Consider the following 20,738-nt stretch of genomic DNA (forward strand, 5'->3'; position numbering starts at 1 on the left):
CTCAAATCCCCAGAGTGTCAGCAGAACATGTATTACGTACAAGCCAGGAGATCTACCGAGACATCATGATCCGATGTGACAGACACTCAGGCATCAAGAGCAATGCTGACTTTACGATTGGAACAATGCAATACCATATCCAACCACACAACGATGGGATATCGTCTGTGAGATCCGACGTCAGCACAAACACAAAACCAACAACGCCAATCAACAGGAATGTGAGTGGGTATGATATGATATGTGTAGCACAATATATCATTCAACGGGGTTCCCAAGCCCTCTTATATATCACGAAGATAAGCAGTCCGACCCTAAACCAGAAAAAGAACAATACATTCAAACCCACCAATAACTGCAGCCCTGGCAGAGCCTAGACACGATGGATTCTACACGTATTTACAAGCGGCAGCCCGGATAGATTTCAAACACGGCGGCGTTAATAAATGCCCGCCTATCCGCTTACAAAGTATGCAAGTAAGCAGTGATGGAGGCCTGTAACTGGTGAGCCTGTCTATTGAGTAGGCTGAAACCCTGCTTGACAAGTGTACAGGTGTGATCATATACGGGTACGAGCATAATATCGCCCTTCTGTTAATTCTTTGCTCCCCCTCTGCTTGTCTACATGTCAAAAATCGGGATTGCATCTGGGTTGGTTGGGTACATCGGGGTATCCGTGTCGGACGAAGTATCATATCGTCATTGGAGAGTGTTGAAGGCATGGGTATGCAGGATGCGGCTTATATTGGTTTAGTATAGAATATCTTCAGTTGTACTGCCCTTTCTTTCTATCGGCTCTGTCTGGTCGGATTTGGCATCGCTTATGCTTCGGGTCTTCATAGGGTTCGTTTGTCTGTGTTACGAGGGACATATACATATAGCCGCACTGCGAGATGAGAATGTGGCCAGTCGGTTCATGAGATATTTCGGGTCCGGGAAATGTGAGGTTCCATTATAGGTATGGCGAGACCAGATTATGACGTTTCAGGTGCTGCTATGGCTTTGTGTCTGTATCTGCGGGCAAAGGCTGCATGTAGAACCCGGTGGTATTCCATTGGGGTTTCGCCTTGTCTGTCAGATTGGTTCTGCCTTGCTTTCTTCCATCAACGTTGATTGGTTATTTCGGTGGGTGCATTGGGTGCATTGTATGCACTTGTTTGATGGGAAGGATTGGTGTTGCCTTGAGTCTGTCAGCAGAAAGACTGCATCAGTTTGAAGAAGCAAGACATCAAAGTGGCATATTAATTGAGATTGGAGTCGATATCAATGGGTATGGCCAGCTATCCTCATTCGCAAATCAGCGATCTGAAATTTCTGGTTTCAACAAGATAAGATGATGGAGTAGATATCGGATAGAAGGCGACCATTGCTTGAATCATCAAAAGCGACGAGACAGACTCAATAGTAGCCATATCATCCGCGTAGCAAAACCAGCCGAAAACGCCTGTACCCATCAAGCCCTAGTCTCTTGCTTGATTCTTCTCGAGTCAACCCGAAGGCCCGCTTTTTGTTGTGGCGTCGTGATTCAAACAAAGTGGAAGATAATATCCAGGCCATTATAGCAGTGAACTGCTTTGAAGAAATCGGTCTCCACGTGTTAACGGAGACATGCATATTCGAAGACGAATGCACCGGTTGGGCCGACATTAATCAGACTCCTCGCATTTTCGAAGCAAGGCTGGACCGATATGCAACTTGCATGGGAATCGCCAGCTTGCTATTGATTTGTCGCGTATGTGGTTGAAAACTTAAATGGGAAACGAGGAGTCAATCAACGATATGCCATGGTGTACATCCATCCCATCCAGGCCAGTCGATTCCGATCCAGGCAAACGAAAAGAAACCCAAAGCAAAGCTATGAGCCTCGTCACCAGCAACCAACAACCCCGCTAAGGTCCAAGAATAATCAGACCAATAAAGCCCCGGTCGGTTTCAGAAATAGGACGATTCAATGAACCCGTCACCCCAAATATTTGAACAAAGAAACCTTGGATGATCAGATTTGGCATCAACCCGCAGTTGCCGAAGAGAAGAAAAGTTGAAAGGAACACGAAAGGTGAGAAGGCGGTTACGCCAAAAGCACAAACCCGCCACTGGCCTGTGTTCCCTGGTCAATGGCCATGACCATGTCTCAATGGCCTCGGAGACCTTGAAAGGCGTCGTCAGCCACCAACTTCGGGAGGTCAAAGATTTAGTTTCAATGTAAGTAGATTTGGAGACGCAATGAATGATGATAATGGGGGGAATTAGAATGCGATTGGGTCTGGATCCTTGGGGTTTTCACGGTCCATTTACCTCGGGAAGGCCAATCTTCAGATATTCGAATGATTCGATCTGTGAGATGTCAATGACTGTGATCTGTTCTGTTCATCCATGGGTGCTGTGCAGGCGAGGGTAATCCGCTGATCCAAGTTTTCCCAACTTTGGAAGGTTTCTTTTGCCCGCGTATCCGTACTTTTTTTTTTTTTTTTTGCTTTCTCGAATTCATCTGGAGTTATATTTACATTTCATATCTACAATTTACCAGGCGTGTCGAGTCGAGTACAGATTGGAAATAAGCCCAGCTCGCCTCGGGACTGTACCTGGCATTGCAACACGTCTTGGACGGGGAAGAGGAGCTATTTCCCATAGGACGGCTTACTGAGTTGAAACACTTTTCTTATTTATTTTGGTTTGTCTCATTTCCCTCGAGAAACCAAAAAATAAAAATAAAAGTGAAAACAATAAGTGGCTCCCGGATGTAGACGGGAATGTAATTGTGTACGGAGTACACTTTGTACTTCGTAGTAAGAAAGAGAGTCAGATTTTGGACTTCGGACGCGTTGTCTACTCCACCATTCACAACCAAATTAAAATGGTTCTAAGGCAGAATAATTATTTCCATCGGATGCCGGAAGTGCAGGCTAGGATCATCGAGTTGTGACTTCGCATATTTTATTATTTATTATCAAGGCTCTAGACTCTCGAGAACAGTGCCCTCCATGTGTCTGGTATTATTAAGCCTCGAAAAACTAATCTTAGACGTTCAAAGCGACTGAGACAAGGGCTACGTAATAGATCCTATGCTTCCCCCACACTTTATATTGGCATATGTATGTATAGATTCTAGATTATAGACTCTGATTGCATGATATACGTTGCAGTCTAGACAGATAACATAAACTCTGGAATAGACAGATTTTAGTTTCTACACCGTCAGAACCGCGTTGATGATCACTGAGCCACCAAGCGGGGGGGCAAAAAGAGCGATCGAGTACCCCGAACAAGGCTACATTGAGTCAACGGAGCGGTAGATTATTGAATCCGCTAAAGTCAAATCACGAGTAGCAAACAAGTCTTTGATGTACTCCGTAACCAAAACTCAAGATTCAGGACCCTGTTAGTCTCGGCGCCAGCGCCAGCGCCAGAAACCAGCGCTTTGCTTTGTGATGTGCTCGGGGCGCTTTGCAAAATCCAGACAAATTCCGAGATAAGTCCTGGTCAAGCAAATCTAAAAGCTAAACATACAACATACGAATGATGGCCGATCGTTGCCCCTCAACCTGCACTTGTCTTTTGAACCCTTTCGAGCATGTGGGTGGGCTCGTCCACCCCCTCTACAGAGTACCTCCTTTGGCTGTTGCCCCCTTTTTGCGCCAGGGAGGGGCTGAACCACCAAGTCTGGAATCGGGAAATCAGCCTCAAAAAACATCAACTGATAGCGCGAGATGACCCTGTCCCGTCACACGGCCCTGTGTGCCGGGGTCCATTTGCATTTGCCCTTGACAAAGTGTGCACTTCCCAGGGTCGAGGCCAAGGTCAGGTAGCTGCAGCCTGTCGGTGACTGTTCGGAAGAGACTAAAGAAAGGAGGCAACCCTCTACGGAGTAGGTGGCGTGCAGTTGGGTAAACCGGGTCTGATCATCGTGAGATTGCAGGGCTAAAGATATCCATGGATCTGGATGACAAGTTGTCTCGCACCCACAAAATAACTTTTTCGGGGTATACTGTACGGAGTACATCGTAACGGAGTATAGAACGTTGTACTCCGTGCATATACAACCTTGGAATATATAGCATATGACTCCAACGTCATAGATAAACCACCAGGTAATATTAACATTTTAGTCCAATCTACTCCGTACATATGTAGCTATACGATGTGATTGATACCGAAAGGACCGGATCTGCAATTTGAAGTCATTAATTCGACGAACTTTCACCTGGGTGTGGGGTCTAGTGAGAATTACTTCCATCTTCGACCAGCTGAAGCGGCAATCCTCTTTAGAGAGGTTTTCATGCCATCTCCTTGGTCTGGGGAGTGGATCAGATAATGATGCCAGGAAGAAAGGATTAATTGCAGCTTCATATTGAAATTGAAAACAGAATATATAGCCTCGGGCGCACCAAACCCCATATAGTCCGCAATAGATAACTGTAACCCGTGTGTTACAAGGTTGCGAGAGCGGATGAAATTCCATATCGAGGTACCTTCTTCTATACTGTTTAATATTTACATAGCCCTCAGTACTTATATTATAGGGAACCGCAAGGATGGGAAATGCAAGGAGCCGTGCTGGGTAAGAGGCACAGCAAGGTGGTTGAACACAGCGTTGAGATGAGTGCTTTTACAAGCTGTTGATTTTTCTTTCTGGCTTGCAACTGACGCATAAGATAGGTTACCTGAGCCACAGAAAAAAAAGCGCAATTAAATGTTACAATATTCCAAGCAATTTAAAATTTCAAGAGGAAGTTGATGCCGGGCGCAGAGCGCATACCGGAATCCAAGCCCCGCCGTGTAATGATGAAGGAAGAGTCAGGGTTAACGCGTAATTAATAGAGCCACAAAAAGCCTGATAGAGACGGGATAAGCCGGTTGATTTGCATTATACCATTATACAATAGAAGAAGCTATTCCGTAGTAGAAAGGTGTATAATCTACTCCGTGCAAGTTAAATGATCGGCTTCAGCTTTGCTAAGTTAGACCAGCCACCCAACCATTATTAACCAGGGTTAGATCCCAAATTCCGTGGGTTTCTCGTACGGAGTACATTGCCCGCAAAGGTGTGTATCGGAAACTTTCGACGTTCAGTCATCGCCAATCAAGAGGCAACATTGAATTGTGGTTCTGCGCAAAGTGCAGCGGAGATGTTCCCAAGTGCCCCGTGACTGTAGGATTGATGAATATTGTACTTCGGACATAAGGTCGAAGATGAGCTCGGATGATTTCCTTGATGGGATGGGGTTCCGCGTGCATCAAGTCGACACACAGATGTAAAGGATGCACCTTTGAATTTATGACTCCGGGAATATCACGATCATAGCGGTCGCAGTTAACTGCATGCGCCAATGATTGAAGGTACAAACTGTCTGAGAGCGATCATCGGTGGAATCCTAGCTTTCACACAGGGGGGTGATACTTTTTTCCAGACCTGATCCTTCCAAGGGCCGCCGACTCATAGAAAAAAAAAGCAATTAAATGTATATATTTCTCCCCCTTCACTATACAACCAAAAAAAAGTGGCCGGGAATAGCCTAACGCCCAGGTGAGCTCTGCAGGTAGGACTGTGCCGAGTAATCTCACCCGCGTAAGGCGATAGGTAAAACTTGTGGAGCTGTCGGGAATTGTGCACAAGAAATGGAAGTGCACCGCAACCGGGATGGCAAGGTAAAGACACCATTTCAGGCTCCTTTTTTTTTTCTATTTTCGACCCAAAGAGAAGAGAAAGAAGCGAAATGTAGATCAAGGGTCAAACACCTTGAACCTTTGGGCTTTCTTTGTTGTATGACTGTGACGAGTGAACACGTCCCAAAACAGTAAAAGACGGGGGTCACTATAATAATTCACCAATCAGGAGTCTCCTCTAGTCCAAAGGGTGAGAGAAAAAGAATTAAAACCATCGACGGCATGGGATCGTCTAACAAGATGGAGCACCTATGACACAGTGGACTTTTTTTCCTTCACATCCACCTTCTCTGTCTGGGGGTTCTAGAAACGAAACATCTTCCGTGGCGGTGGCTCAGAAGTGGAGAGAGAAATTGCAATTTCTTTGATTTTTTTTTATTTTTAATTTCGACTCTTTTTATATGAAGGTCCATTTGGTAACCTGACACCTTCTCAGCTTGACCGTGGTTTTACCGCCAAGATAGCACACTTGGATGGCTAGTCAAGTTTGGAGGTTACCCAAGTTGCCTGGTTTCGGACGTGGCGTGATAGACCCAATTGTCTTCTTGTGTGAGAGTCCACCCGATGATCTTTCGGGAAAGGTGAAGATTCAAGTCGCCTTTTGCATGCGTCTAGAGAGTATACGAAATTGTTCCGTGCTTACTCCGTACTGTTAAAGAAATGGAGCACAGGTGATGTACGGAGTATACTTTCATATGTCATACCGGGATGTTCCCGTAATAATTTGTGTATTAAGATAGGTTGCGAGCAGTGTGCATATCTTTGAGCACAATCTCGGTCTTTTCAAAGGGATGACCGTTGGGGGATTCGAATTCCACCAGCCGATCTGGGCCGTTGCACTTTCGTAGCCTGCACTGGATCACAAGTGCAACTGCCACCTTACGTGAGGCTTTTCTCGTCTAGATGGGTCAAACAGTGTGAGTGAGACCAATGGCCAACAGTCCCGGTATACTCGGCTTAACACAGGGGCGCTTGAGCGGGACACAAATACCGACAGAGGTACGGAGGACTAGTACTAAAGTACAGTATGTGGTGACCTGTAGCGAAATGCCTTGGGGAAGTCCAGTGCATAAAAGCCGGACCAATCACATGACTGTATTCCGGCCCTCCCCCAAGACTCCTGAACTATCAAATTGGTCCATCACCAACAATATCCTGTAATTATGATGAGATCCCCCCCCCCCCCCCCCCCTGAATCATAAACAGGAAATTTGTCCGGAACAACGGGATGAGACGAGACTCTAGAATAATTACTTATCTCCGAACCCATATAGTAGTCAGTGATTGGCGGCTAACAGTCGGGGAGTACGCGATCACATATAGAAGAAGCCGTGGGCTGGGTACACGGGATAAATTAACAAAAATACCAAATTTGGCCTGAGACCTTTAGTGGACCATTCTTGTTATACTCTTCTTTGATTGGTTTAATTCCTTGTAATTTTGCCTTCTTACATAAGAATGCACCATTCTTACCGAGACTCCCGATCTTCCTTTTTCTCTCTTTGGTCTCTCCTAAACCAAGTAATTGATCTTCCATTCTCTTGTTGGTCTCTTATTGGCTTCCCTTTTTTTTTCTTACTCTTTTTTTTTTTCTTTAGTCCTTTTTTTTCTGGTTCATTCCTTTACCCACACCCGACAACGGAGTACCAGCCACCGTGCTCAAACCTCCCTAGGCGCTTCCCGGCAACCCCCTTCCATTTTTTTTTTTCTTAGGAGGCGTACCTACATGCTTGCGCACCCTCACAGCCCTTCACCTCGCTCGCATAACACGGTTTGGTAATTTATTGACGCTAAACCCAACTTATTATTGGATCTGATATGGGTCTCAGGATTGAACTCCTTTTTCTCTCTTTTGATTTCAACTTGATTTGGGTTTTACTTTTCTTTTTGATGGTTTTTTTTTTCATATTTCTTCCTTTTTTTTTTGCTTTCACTAGTTCCACGCTATGCTTGGTTTTAAAATGTGAGGCCGGGACCAGGTAAACATTCTGTGACCTACCCTTTTTAGTTGCATCCACTTGACCCCGTGGCTCTGACATCAACCGGTATTTCCATTTTATATTATTTTTTTCCAAATCTAGATTGACCAAACCCGGAACCCAAACGAGCCCAGAAAGGAGGATCAACCTGGACCTGCGTCCGGGTCAAACTCTGTGATGGCCACTATCGCTTTCTCCGGATGGGGTCTGTGGACTTGGAGAGATGATGCCTTGACAATTTATTTTTATTTTGTATTTTTTTTCTAGTGGAGCCGGATCTCTTTGGTTTATCGCTTTCCTTATATGGGCCTATCGTGGCTACTCTATATACATCATTCAAACTCCCTGTGAAAGGTCTATATTCACTTTTCCCTCACCTTTTGACATCTCGCCCTTTCCTCCTTGATTGCATTCCAATTGGGCACTTATTGTTGCTTGGCTCTATTTTCACCTTTAATAGAGAACATGGGTCACTGAAACTCCTCGGTTCTCTCCGCCGACGCCTTTATTTGCTTTGATAAAAAAAAAAAAGAAATAAAACTCCATGTGTCGACCTCTCTGTTTATCACTCACACTTTCCCTATGTCTTCCACTGTGGACTTTCATTCTTCCTTTTCGACACTGGGAGTTCCAACCATCGACCTAACTGAGGATCACCCGTTGAAGGCACTGGAGAGCCAAACCTCGGGATCCTCTCGGACTGTTCCTATTCGGAACGGTCTACCTACCCCTCCTCACGATATGACCGGCGTCACCTACAATGCTATGCCACCTATCGCATATGGGGGGAAACCGAACGGGGTGCCCTCTCACATCTACGGTCATTCCCGCCCTCAGTTCGATTCCATTTCCTCCATGGCCATGAAACCGCAAAATCACAAAGACGCCGTCACGGAACCCACTGCTCAGAAGAAGTCAAATGGTACAACTGGATCGCAACTCCGCATTCCTTCATCCATCAACAACAGCAAGGGCAGCCTGGCCGAGTTCGCAGCTCAGGTGAGAATTCCAGGATCTACAAAGGTGATATGGCATGAGCTAACCTCTTTTGTTTCATTTAAAGATGACCTGTCTATTCTGGTTCGAAAAGACCTCGAAACTGCAAGCTATCGAAGACCGCCAACCTCAAGTTCCTTCCCTGGTCGCCGAGGCCGTACCCACTGTTGGATTTCAGAAATGGGTTGCCACGATTCTCTCCACTACCCAAGTCAGCCAGAACGTCATTCTACTGGCCCTTTTATTCATCTACCGCCTGAAGAAGTTCAACTCTGGGGTCAAGGGCAAGAAAGGCAGTGAGTTCCGGTTAATGACGGTTGCGCTGATGCTCGGCAATAAGTGTGAGTGTTCTTATCGGGTTCACCGCCCTAGACTTGATTGGACAAAGTGGCTGACTCATCCACAGACCTCGACGATAACACTTACACCAATAAGACGTGGGCTGAAGTATCGGGCATTGCGGTGCACGAAATTCACATTATGGAGGTCGAGTTTCTGAGCAACATTCGCTATGACCTGTTCTCCTCCGAGGCGGAATGGTCCCGGTGGCACACCAAGCTGGGTCTCTTCGGAGACTACTTCAACCAGGCCTCAATGCTACCCGTCGAACCCGCCATGCTCCGTGTTTCGCCTCCCCGCGTGCAATCGCAGTCGCCATCGGCTAAGTTGCCGTCGCCTGGCATCGATGTCTTCCGATCCCAGCAGCCCAATTGGTATATGCCACCCAATGGATTGCCATACTCACTGCCACCACAACAGCCACAACACATGGGCGGCGAGGCTGCGCTGGGAGGCTCTCGGAAACGAAGCCGCGATGAGAATGATGAGCTTCACCCGACCAAGCGGATTGCGCTGTCTGCCGCCACATCTGCTCCTTCGATGACAGTCCCGGTGACTGGCATGAATACGATGCCCACTCTGCCACCCGTCTTGACTCCCACTTCTGCCCCGGTGGCACCGATGAACGTTTCTCGTCTTCCGCCTCCTCACCATCCGCCTCCCCTTTCGACTTCCTATCCAGCGCCTCAGACGCTTCCTCCTACAGCACCTTCCCAGCTTCCAGCTATTATGCCTCCTATCTACAATCGGCCGGCGAACTGGCAGCAGATGCCTCCTCTCTCCGTTCCCCCGATGCCATCTGGCATGTACAACACCCCTTCACTGCCCGAACTAGGCCGGCACCACCAGAGCCCATTCGGCGTGTCTTCTGCCACGGTCTCACCGGCTGGTTCAGCCTATTCTGTCCACACTCCGCAGACACACCTATCTCCTTCCTTCTTCCTCGCCAACCGCAACTCGCCTTATCGGCCAGTGCGTTCCGTCAACACCTTGCTGATCCCACCTCCGTCAAGCTCTCTACAGCAGCAGCGCAATGTTCCGTTTGACCATATGCACTACCAGCCGCTTGGAAAGGGTAACACGTCTCGCAAGACCGGCTTGCTGCCCTACATCCAGCCTGACGCGTGGAACCAAGCTCCTTACCTGCACCCTATCTACCCACCCGCTGGTTACTCTGGTTGAAGCATTCTGTACCCCTGTTCTTACCACTCTCATCTCCTGAGCTTATGACTTCACCGCGCCACGACCCGTCACACGAGAAAAAAAATTATCTCATTCGCTGTACACCTTTTTCTTATCACCTTCTCTTGCTTGTCTTCCTTTTCCGACTGCACAGACATCCTCCTTTTCACGATTGTACCTGGCATATTTTCGGCGCTCCACTTTAGAAGGAAATCGGTTTTCGCCTCCCCGCAGACGAGATTAACCTCGGGGATGGCATCTGCGGCGTTATGGCTTTAATTTCGCCCATGTCCGTCGAATGTGCTTCCAAACACATCGGCAGTGTACTGCTCCATCGCATTTTGCATACCTACGGCGTTTTACATTAGCAGACTTAGCTTTAGCTCTGCAGCATATGAATCTAGATTTACCAACTGGTAATTTTTTCGCTTGAAACCTCCAATTTTTTCATACATTATTACTTGGTTGTTGTAGTTGAAGTACTAGCTACATCAATAGCCATGGATTCGAGTTGAAGATGTAGCGTGCCCTAGTTATCCCTGTTTGAATTCACACCAATAAACTGAAAAATAGAATGTAACAAGCACCTATTTAACGCATTCATCGAAATTGCTACTAATATCCTTGAAAAGAAAATTACGAACGAGCAACACAGCCCTCGGTGCCCAGGTGTCGACTGTACATAATGTATTCAGGGCCGGGTTCGGATTAAACATAACCCGTCCCGACAGAGATCTCGAAACTCACCACCAAACCCGCGAATCCAACACCAGCGAGTCCATACCCACAACCACACACAATGTCTCCCCGGCTGATGGGGCTGCCTACACAGCTGGCACGATTTTCCGCCCGACCATTCCAACAGGTCTCCCCACTCGCCTTCCTCCTCCCACAATCCCAGCAAACCCGCAATGCTTCTATCCTAGGCTCCCTCTCCGACAACCCGACTGCCTACCACAAGCGCATCCGTCGAGGCCGTGGTCCCGCTTCAGGCAAGGGTAAGACCTCCGGTCGCGGTCACAAGGGTCAAGGTCAGCACGGCAAAGTCCCAGCAGGCTTCAATGGTGGCCAGACTAAGGACATCATCGTGCACGGCGAGCGCGGCGGCGTCAACATGTAAGTCGTACTCCCTTGTGAAAAACCCCCCAATCCCCAAAGCACATCTCTAATCAATCACTCTTCTATCCAGCTTCTCCGTCGACATGGCAACCGTCAACCTCGACCGCCTCCAATACTGGATCGATCAAGGCCGCATCAACCCTAAACTCCCGATCACAATGAAAGAGCTCTACAAGAGCGGGTGCATCAGCCGACCCATCGACGGCCTCAAGATTCTCGGCGACGGTGCCGAAACCCTGAAACAACCAGTTCACGTCGTTGCCTCGCGCGTTTCCTCCTCCGCCATCGCCGCCATCGAAGGCGCCGGCGGCTCAGTGACCACCCGTTACTACACCCGCCCGTCTATCCGTCGTATCCTCGACGGCGAGACGCACAGCTTCCTGTCTGCTGCGTGGGCGCGCGCTAGTGGCTCCGAGCAGCTCTACAAACTCGCCAAGGTTCGGCCTACGGCGGGTTGGATGAAGTGGAGTACTGTTGTCAACACCCAGCAGAAGAAGTTCCGGTTGCCGGATCCGACGAAGCGTAAAGATATTGAGTATTATCGTGATCCTGCGCATCGGGGATACCTTTCGCATCTGCTTAAGCCGCTTGAGGGACCTAGTTTGTTCTTCCGCTCTTCTGAGGAGAGAAAGTCTACTGCTGGTGTTAAGAAGGAGAAGGTTCTGCCCGAGAATAGGCTTTGGTAGATTTGAGAGGGTTTGGGAGAATCTCATACTTGATCTCCGTTGGTTTGTTTGTTCGGCATTGTTTTTTTAAGGCTGGCTTAGACTGGTCTGCTGTATATGTATAAATATGTTCTGTTGGATATGTTAGGCTTTGCAATTAGATGCTTTTCAGCCTTTTTTTTCCTTTTCTATTCTGCCAAGAGATCTTTCATTCTCATCTCGAGGTTTATGCATTCATTTAATGCACCCCTGGTTATATATGGAAGAGCCATCTGTTCGTTTTATGCTTCGTACTTGGATTCTACCATCGGGCCTGTGGAAGGTCCCTGCATGTCTATGTACTCCGTACTATTATTTTGGTTCATGGTACTTTAATAGCTAATTATCATCCTTCTAGCTGAAACACCGAGAATAAATTTAGCAAGTTCCCGCAGTCTTACTTCGTATCTAAAAGCACATCCAAAGAAGACATGGGAATGTTGTCTTGACTGAATGTCGCTAGTATGTATGATCCTGACCCAAATAGATCAGATTACTGAGGTCGTCCTATGTCGTCAACGAACGAGGCCGCATGAGCGGCCGACTATTTTTGTAAACTGCAGCCCCGAAGAACGAAATAGCTTAATCATTTTGTTTTGTACCGTACTCAGGACAGGCCAGCCACCCAGACAGATATCTCACCAAATTGAGTGGAGAAGACAAAGCGAGATCAGTAAAGACGAATCAAAGATCCGCAGATATAAAAGTACACCCGTAAAAGCAAATGACCAAGCTAGGTTGACCAAAGAACAGAAGTGACGAATGCTCATGCAACATCAGACCAAATAGCAATAATAAAATCAAACGCCTCGCCTGCTATAACAGTAAATCATAATCGTCCGTCTCGTGATGCCCAAGCTTAAGCCAGAACTAAAGCCAATCCAAAACCAAAAACCGAAAATCAAGAATGCGCTGGGGGATATCGAGAATAGATTGTGGTAAAACACAAAAGAAAAGACACATGTTGCCAATCTTGAGCCGAAGCAAAGCGAAAAGAAAAAGCAATGAAATAAAATAGAATGAAATGAATAAAGCAAAACAGAGGGTATCATAGTGATTTTGAAGGGCTCCGATAACGTCGGCGCTTGTTGAACTTTCAATGCCGGAAAAGAGAGCCATCACATCGTAAAAAATTTGGCGTTAAAGCGTCGAAATAATCATTTACCTTGGAAGTCCGGGCGTAAGGGCACGATATGGGATTGTTAATCACCAAATGGAAGAAAGGATGAGCAAAGCTCATAGTCTCCACACAGTATCGGGTGAGGGCTCAGCTGTCTCATGAACCTCTCGTAGCCAGGACGAGGCTAGCACATCGCGGATAGCCCAACGCTTGTTGGGGTCCATTTCAAGGCACCCGCGGATCAAGTCGAGGGCATACTGGCGATCTTGGCGAAGGTGGCCGTCCATAGTGTCGCCGAATACGGCATTATTATCCCAGGTACCGCTGAGAATATTTGCTTGAATGCGAGGAGCGAACGAGTCTTGGAAAGGCCGCGAGCCAACGATGACGGCATAGACGATAACACCAAAGGCCCACATGTCGACTGAAGGGTGCACGACACCACCTACTGATTGAAGAAGTTCAGGCGATGCGTATTCCAGACTCCCAGCAACACTGGTACTGGATCCTGCAGGGCCCATTTGCTGAGGCGGTGGACGGTCAGCGGCATCCTCGTAGGGATCGGGAGAGTCGCCACCGTTGTCGATGGACATCCACTCCGCCATCCCGAAATCACACAGTACCAGCGTCGAAGATGTCGTGCCGTCAGCAGACTCAATAGGATCGAGTAAGCAGTTCTCTAGCTTGATATCTCGGTGAACCACGCGGGCATCTTCGTGCAGGTAACGAATTGCACAGGCTAGTTGGTATGCATATTTCTTTGCTAATTGTGGATCTAGACCGGTCCGATTTTGGCGGACTAGGTCGAAGAGAGTGCCACCAATAGCAAGTTTAGTGAAGCAAAACGTGGCGTAATCTGTTTCGTACACGGCATCGAGTGTCAATACATGCGGGTGGCTAAGGTACCGCCAGACTCGCACTTCGTGGTCGAACTCGGCCTGCACTTCGTCGTTTTCATGCTCACTTCGCCCTGTAATCTGCTTTTTCACGATCTTCACGGCAAGTCTTTTGGTTTCACCGTGCTTTTCGGCTTTATAGGCCTCTTTCACCGCACTGAAACCCCCAAACCCGATTTGCTTTCCGAGAACATAGTCGTCTCCAACCATCTGGCCTTCGTCATCAGGCTGGGGAGCAGGCTCTTCAACGGTGTTCCACATGGAAAGAAACATACTGGCGGGTGACTTGCCACTCGAGTTAGTCGATCGTCGAGAACTATGCCGGGTGGAGTTTCGAAGACTGCTGCTGCGATCGAGAGTAGAGCTGCGCTTGCTTCCGAAGGGGGTTGCAATCCCTCCAGACCAAGAGCTGCAGCGGTCTTCGGGCGATGCAAAGGACTGAGTTGGCGATGGCACGCAAAATGGCGACAGTAACGTGTGGCTAGAGTCATCGGGAGGGGTTCGTACCTCGTCCGTGACCGGGGATACCGTCGACTGCGATGTCAGGGAGGTCGGACGATCGAGCTCTGAGCCTGCCGTCGAGCCATTCTCAGATCTCGCAAAAGGCCGGGGTCGGGATTCCCCGGTCGGGAAACTCCGATCTAGAGATCGTTTGGGACTCCAGCTCGGGGACTGGTTCAGTTCGATATGGTCATCATCTTGGGAAAGAGCATTCCGGAGTCCAGAGCTACGAGACTCAAATTTTTGTGGTGGGCGGTTCTTCACATCTCCCATCGACAGTGGCTCTTCCAGTGGAATTTGGTTACCAGAGTCCACAGAGACCTTCGGGTTGAAAGAAATTGAGGGTCGCCGAGTGTGGAGATAACTGTCGAGGGGGATCCCTGCACATCATCGGGCTTGTGCGGGAAGTTGTCGGCATCGTCTGCGTGATGCTGCTCACCGGGGCGAGGGACGGATATGGGAGGGGTCGCTGAGTGTAGATCACTTAACAAACTGCGGTCTTCATCAGTATCGTGGCGACGCGCATAATCATGAGATTGATTGGTGTGATCGCTCTCGATACCATCGCCCACTGTTGTCGCCTTCCTCCCAGCATTTTCATTCGCCCATTTGGGCTTGTTCCGCTCATGAAACTGCGTTTCAATCCTTAACCCTGCCAATCCACTTGCCAATCCGGCCCTCTCGCTATGTTCCATGCCCTAACGAAGAACACGATGCGGAAATTGTCGTCTTGTCAGCCAGTGATAGGCTCGCAGTAGGGTTATATAACCCCCTGCTTGGCTTTTTGATATGCTTCTCGATGGCTGTAGATGATGATGATTGTGGGGTGATAGCGTCAAAAGTGGGGACAGAACGTTTGATGTAGTGGTGATTTAAGGAAAAGTCGTAGTTGAGGAGGTTTTATAGTTGAATAAAAAAAAAAGTTATCGAGATGAAACACGGTGGGTACAAACAAAGGTAGTAAGAGAGGAATTGAAAGTGAGGTATTCGTCAAGTAGTCCAGTACTGAGAGGGGGAGAAAAACCGGGGAAACCCGGACGATGACGAGAATTGGAAATCACCTGACTTAAGGGCAACCCTGACCCTAATTTCCCTACATGGCCAAATATACAGCGGGAAATAGGGGCATAATAGGTATTTATTACTTTGATTGTTCTCCACAGTCTGGTGTAATTTGTATAGAGTGCCGAGGAGATATTATCTATACTCAACTGTCTAGGGAAAAAAATGTCCTATCTATTTATAATAGCATAGTAGACATATAAAGGCCTATATACCATTGAAGCTCCGACCAGTCGGCCATCATTGCGTGCCCGCACATGGTCTCAGGGGTCAAGCCATAGTTTTAACCGCGCGCAAGGGGCGCTTGTTTGGGAATACCTCCTTTTGGCTTTTGGAGATGTGAAAGGAGTTACCATTCAGACTCGACGTCGCCTTGGGAGACACCTCTTTGTCCCTTTTTTTCCCCTTCTCTTTTTATCCTTGTCGCTCTGGCAGTAATTTCTTTCTCCTTGTGTCGACCTCCGTGCTGGACCGAAGTGCAGACCAGCCCCCACCATTCTCATTCAAGGCACTGTCTCTCATTCAGACTAATTCACCAAATGCTCGCGACCCCCAGTCGACTTTTTTTTTAAACTGTCTAGCTTTCGTGTATTAATTGTCTACATGAAATTTGGAGGCTCGCGCATTGCTTTTGTCCCGCGCTTGTCTTCTGACTTCCATATTCCCGGGTCGCTAGTCACTCCTTGCGCTCGCGACTTGTTTCAATCCCATTGCTCTTGATACCACACTCATTTACACTGCAACATGACTAGGCCTCAGATGATCCGAGCTGGTAGGTCAAATGCTTCTGCGCGGGGGCAATTGCTTCAAAGTTGAAGGTGTTGACCGCCACCTCTAGATACCTTGGACCTTCAAGATCACGATACCCCTTCCGCCAAAGATCACACCAAACAACCCGAACATCCAGATCCTCTTGGGAGCGGCCGGCCTGCACCCCATCAAGAACTTTCTATCCGTCAGGCCGAACAAGATTCGCAAGCGGAGATAAAGCGCGGACCGGATCAAAATCACGAATACCGCGGTGACAAGGAGATATATCGAGAACTAGATGACGAAGAAGACGGTGAGGATGAAAATCACTACGGTCACGAAGATAGCGACCTGGCAGACGGCGAGAGCGATGATATGATGGACGATGATATGGACAAAATCTCCAGTTCGCCATCTATCGATGATGGTACGGATTCTCAAGGATTATAGGCATTAATCGGGCGTTGGCTGATGTTATACAGAGGATATCGATTTTGAGTTTGTATATGCCCTTCACAACTTTGTCGCAACGGTTGATGGGCAAGCAAATGCCGCAAAGGGCGATACTATGGTTCTTCTCGACGACAGCAACAGCTACTGGTGGCTTGTGCGCGTGGTGAAAGATGGCAGCATTGGTTATCTCCCTGCCGAACACATCGAAACACCAACCGAAAGGCTTGCCAGATTGAATAAACACAGAAACGTGGATCTGTCTGCGACTATGTTGGGCGACAATAACGAAAAATCGAAGAATCCTTTGAAAAAGGCCATGCGCCGTCGGAATGCGAAGACCGTCAACTTCGGGGCCCCCACGTACATCGACGCCTCCGACGTCGACTACTCAACGGACGATGATTCCGAACACGGCGACTTCTTCAATGACGACGAGACTCTGGACGGGGAAGAGGAAGATGTGCAAGAGCAAACAGAAGATATTGTTGTGGAACCTCTTAGGCCCAAAGCTCAGAAAGAGAACCCCACAGAGCATGCCGATGCCAACGGTGTGGAGAAACAAGATCCGCAGCGTTCAAGCTCTGATCGACGCCCGTCTAGTGAAGAGTTCTTTGAGGCCGAAGGTAAACGCACTCAACTCAACTGCTCTCGGATCGAATTTGGAACTCACTCTTACATAGTAGAACCCACGGTCAGTAGATCCAGAAATGGCACTGTACGGAACACCGATTCCTTCTTCAAAGACGACACCGCCGAGCCCAAGAAGATTTCTCTCACGCCAAATCTCTTGCGCGATATTCGCGATGAGAACAGCACAAGCACCTTGGCTGAGTGGAAAGAGGTATGTTTTCAATCGTGGGTTTATCTAAAGAACAGTTGGCTGACGTTTCGGTGAAGCCTACTCGTGGAAGCTTTGAATCCATCGAAAAGGGCTCTAGCTCACAGGACAAAATTAAAGAGAAAGAGGAGAAGAAGCGAAAAGACAAGAAACCTGGAATGCTCAGCGGGTTATTCAAGCGCAAGAAGAACAAAGATGACATTGACGACCCAGAGAAGTCTCCTGCAGAGTCGGCATTCCGCACATCACCCCAACCCAAGACCTCGATGGAGTCTATCTCATCAAAGTCTGTGTCCCCCGAACAACAGCGGCCCTCTAAGCCCCAGAAAATATCGAACAACAAGCTACACAAGCAGCCCCCAGGAATCATGAAGGTTGATCCAGTCCTTGACCCTGCGATGGCCGAGTTCGCCAGGGGCAACGAGGCCATTAACCAGAGCCAGGGTAACAGGAGTATTCGACAGGTGCCACTGCAAGAAGAAAGAGAAAGCAGCTACGAAGACTGTGAAATTGTGTTGCAATCGCCTATTAGCCAATCGAGTCCTTCCAAGGATCCCTTTGCTACTCCGCTCGAGTCCATGGACCCCCTGGAGTCGCCTGTTGATCGACCATCTAGTGAAGCTCAATGGAGAGGACCCAATGATCCAGGCCGAACAACGGCTGGACCTGCGTCCGTTACATCTCCCCCCCAGAAATTCGTCCCTAGGCTGGGGGCTAGAGATGAGTCGGAGTCCCCTGTCAATATTTCTCCCGTGGAGGCTTATTCCCCTATGAGCGCACGTGGCTCAACAAATAATGCCTCTCCTCGAGAAGTGCGCTCTATCTCGCCACCGTCTCCACCGTCATCACCCGGGCAGGATGCTAACTACCCCAAGGGTAGCACACCTGCTACTGCCTCACTCGACACCCTTTCTGTAGACACCCCGACGTGGAGCGACTCCAGTCTACGATCATACATGGATGAAGAAAACGACATTCGTGACTTGTTTATTATTGTCCATGACAAATCAAATGTACCTCCCGCTGGCCCTGACCATCCAATCACCGGCCGTCTGTTCAAGGAGGAAAGCAAGAGACTCAAGGAGATGAACAGTCAGCTTGATGACATGCTTGTGAACTGGATGGCACAGCGGACTAACAGCTCGGCCTCGACTCGTGCCATCCAGAGTCCACCTGTATAACCAAGGTGTGTATGAATCTCTCGAAACCAAAACCATGTGTTGATAGATGGTCAACCTTGCATGGCGATCAAGGCCATGTTTTTGAATGTGCTGGGCGCATCACTTTTGGCCGACCTTTATTCTTTCCTTACACCTCTACTTTTTTTTTCTTTTCCGTGTTGTGTCTTGATGCTACTGTTTGGCGCAAATTCTTGTTCTACATTTTTCCATCGCCCCAGAGAGCGATGTGACCCTGAACGTCTAACGGCCAGCTCTATTCACCATGCTTTCCATCTTTTTCTTCAATTTTCACCGGAATACCCCGACTCACCCTCAGTTTTGTTTCTTTCACATCTTGTCATCCAAGGCCAAGCTGGCGTATCTCAATACCACATCAGTTGCCAAACATATTTTCCTAGAAAAATAAAGAAATATTAGAAGGCGCACCCCTCCACTGTATGCAAGCAGGTGATCAATATCTAATTGGAGAGAAGGAGCATTCCGAGGATCCTGCGGAAGATCGCAAGTCGTGCGGGCAGGTCAGCCGCACCATGTATAAGGCCCCACAAGTCATCTGTCAGACATACATAAACCCTTTTCCTGTTTCCTGTTCTTGATGCGACAGCATTTCTGGACGTATTCATCGCATCACCATGGCAGATCCATACAACGCTTACAGCTCACACTCAACGCCTACGCCGAGCGGGGCTGGCTACTATCCCCCAGAGGATCAGTCTCAGTACCCGGCCTATGGCCACCAGCCGCCATATGGAAACCAAGAGCCATATCATAACCCCGGACCACAGCCTTACCAGCCCATTCAAACCCCAAACCAGGCCTACGCTCCACAGCAAAGTTCGTACCATCTCGCGCCCGAGCCATATGGGTCTCCCACGGAGAGAAGCTATACGCCGACAGGGCAGCCAGACTACCTTGGGCCAGTGACTCCGACAGGATACGAACACGCGCAAGACAAAATCCCCGGGAATGCAGGATACTAGTGAGTTGGCAATACATACCCAGCTGTGAGAGCCAACACTAACACCGAGCCCTAGCAACGACCATCCAGCTGGCCAATCACAGTACACACCCTCCGAAAGCCCCCACCGTCCCGCCGTGTATGTATCAGAGCCAGACGATTCACAGCGCGGTGGCATGGGCGAACAACGCTCCGATACAGAAACCGACACTGACCGCGGTATGGACCGTGGGCTTGGGGGCTCGCTCGCTGGTGGTGTTGCGGGCTATTACCTCGGTCATAAGAAGGAACATGGCTTGCTGGGTGCGATTGGTGGTGCTCTACTCGGAAACTTCCTGGAGGACAAGGTGAAGGAGTACAAAAATAAGGACGATGATAGTGAACATGAGCATGGGGATGATCACAGTGATCATCATCACCGTCACCGCCGCCGCCACCATCACCACCACCATGGCCATCGGAGCCATTCAGGGCATTCAGGGCACAGTAGTCATAGCGGGCACTCTCATAGCCGGCACTCTCATAGTTCTCATCATAGCCATTCGAGGCACCGCGATGAGGATGAGTACTGAGTGGAACTCGATTTCGGACAGTGTTTTTTGCCTATGGGTTTCCTTTATCTCCCTTTTTCTTTTATCGTGCTACAATTCTAGCCTTATGGGATTGAATATGGGTTATGTGCTTTCTTTTGCCCAAGACCAGGTATCGGTTGAGAGACAATTCTTATCTTGATGTATTTCTTTTCGTTCATTTCTGCTTACCCAGGAAGTATCTTAATGAGCACATTGTATACTCTCCCATGCAGTCTCCATTTCGACATGTGCGACATGGATCAAGATGATAGTTGATTATCTTTTACCTATTTCCACATACGTAATGAGATAATCAATGTTTAATGTTGATTTGCAAACGAAATACCCAGGTGATCAATCCATGTCCCAGTCCTCCAGGGCTCCTGGTCACGACCTCGTAATTCGTCTTGTGTCACCAGTCAGC

The 20,738-nt window shown here is 48.4% G+C and overlaps 5 protein-coding genes across 5 annotated transcripts; 4 read left to right on the top strand and 1 right to left on the bottom strand.

Annotated features, from left to right (window-relative positions):
* Nucleotides 1-8,225: 8,225 nt before the first annotated feature.
* N7517_002239 (uncharacterized protein) lies at nt 8,226-10,160 on the top strand (the record flags this gene model as incomplete). The annotated part of the gene is made up of 3 exons (XM_056719969.1): nt 8,226-8,642; nt 8,707-8,980; nt 9,046-10,160. 3 exons carry the CDS (start codon nt 8,226-8,228, stop codon nt 10,158-10,160), a joined length of 1,806 nt encoding a protein of 601 aa, XP_056584104.1.
* Nucleotides 10,161-10,959: 799 nt separating this feature from the next.
* N7517_002240 (mitochondrial 54S ribosomal protein uL15m) lies at nt 10,960-11,965 on the top strand (the record flags this gene model as incomplete). Its single annotated transcript, XM_056719970.1, has 2 exons — nt 10,960-11,276; nt 11,350-11,965. The coding sequence occupies 2 exons, from the start codon at nt 10,960-10,962 to the stop codon at nt 11,963-11,965; spliced, it is 933 nt and encodes a 310-aa protein (XP_056584105.1).
* A 1,254-nt stretch (nt 11,966-13,219) lies between these two features.
* N7517_002241 (serine/threonine-protein kinase) lies at nt 13,220-15,195 on the bottom strand (the record flags this gene model as incomplete). Its single annotated transcript, XM_056719971.1, has 2 exons — nt 13,220-14,821; nt 14,866-15,195. 2 exons carry the CDS (start codon nt 15,193-15,195, stop codon nt 13,220-13,222), a joined length of 1,932 nt encoding a protein of 643 aa, XP_056584106.1.
* Nucleotides 15,196-16,306: 1,111 nt separating this feature from the next.
* N7517_002242 (SH3 domain-containing protein) lies at nt 16,307-18,784 on the top strand (the record flags this gene model as incomplete). Its single annotated transcript, XM_056719972.1, has 5 exons — nt 16,307-16,334; nt 16,401-16,739; nt 16,795-17,388; nt 17,449-17,606; nt 17,663-18,784. 5 exons carry the CDS (start codon nt 16,307-16,309, stop codon nt 18,782-18,784), a joined length of 2,241 nt encoding a protein of 746 aa, XP_056584107.1.
* Nucleotides 18,785-19,416: 632 nt separating this feature from the next.
* N7517_002243 (uncharacterized protein) lies at nt 19,417-20,314 on the top strand (the record flags this gene model as incomplete). The annotated part of the gene is made up of 3 exons (XM_056719973.1): nt 19,417-19,763; nt 19,819-20,097; nt 20,281-20,314. The coding sequence occupies 3 exons, from the start codon at nt 19,417-19,419 to the stop codon at nt 20,312-20,314; spliced, it is 660 nt and encodes a 219-aa protein (XP_056584108.1).
* Nucleotides 20,315-20,738: the final 424 nt, after the last annotated feature.

Source organism: Penicillium concentricum (genome assembly GCF_028827145.1).
Source record: "Penicillium concentricum strain IBT 3081 chromosome Unknown utg000001l_segment0_segment0, whole genome shotgun sequence".
NCBI classification, from domain to species: domain Eukaryota; kingdom Fungi; phylum Ascomycota; class Eurotiomycetes; order Eurotiales; family Aspergillaceae; genus Penicillium; species Penicillium concentricum.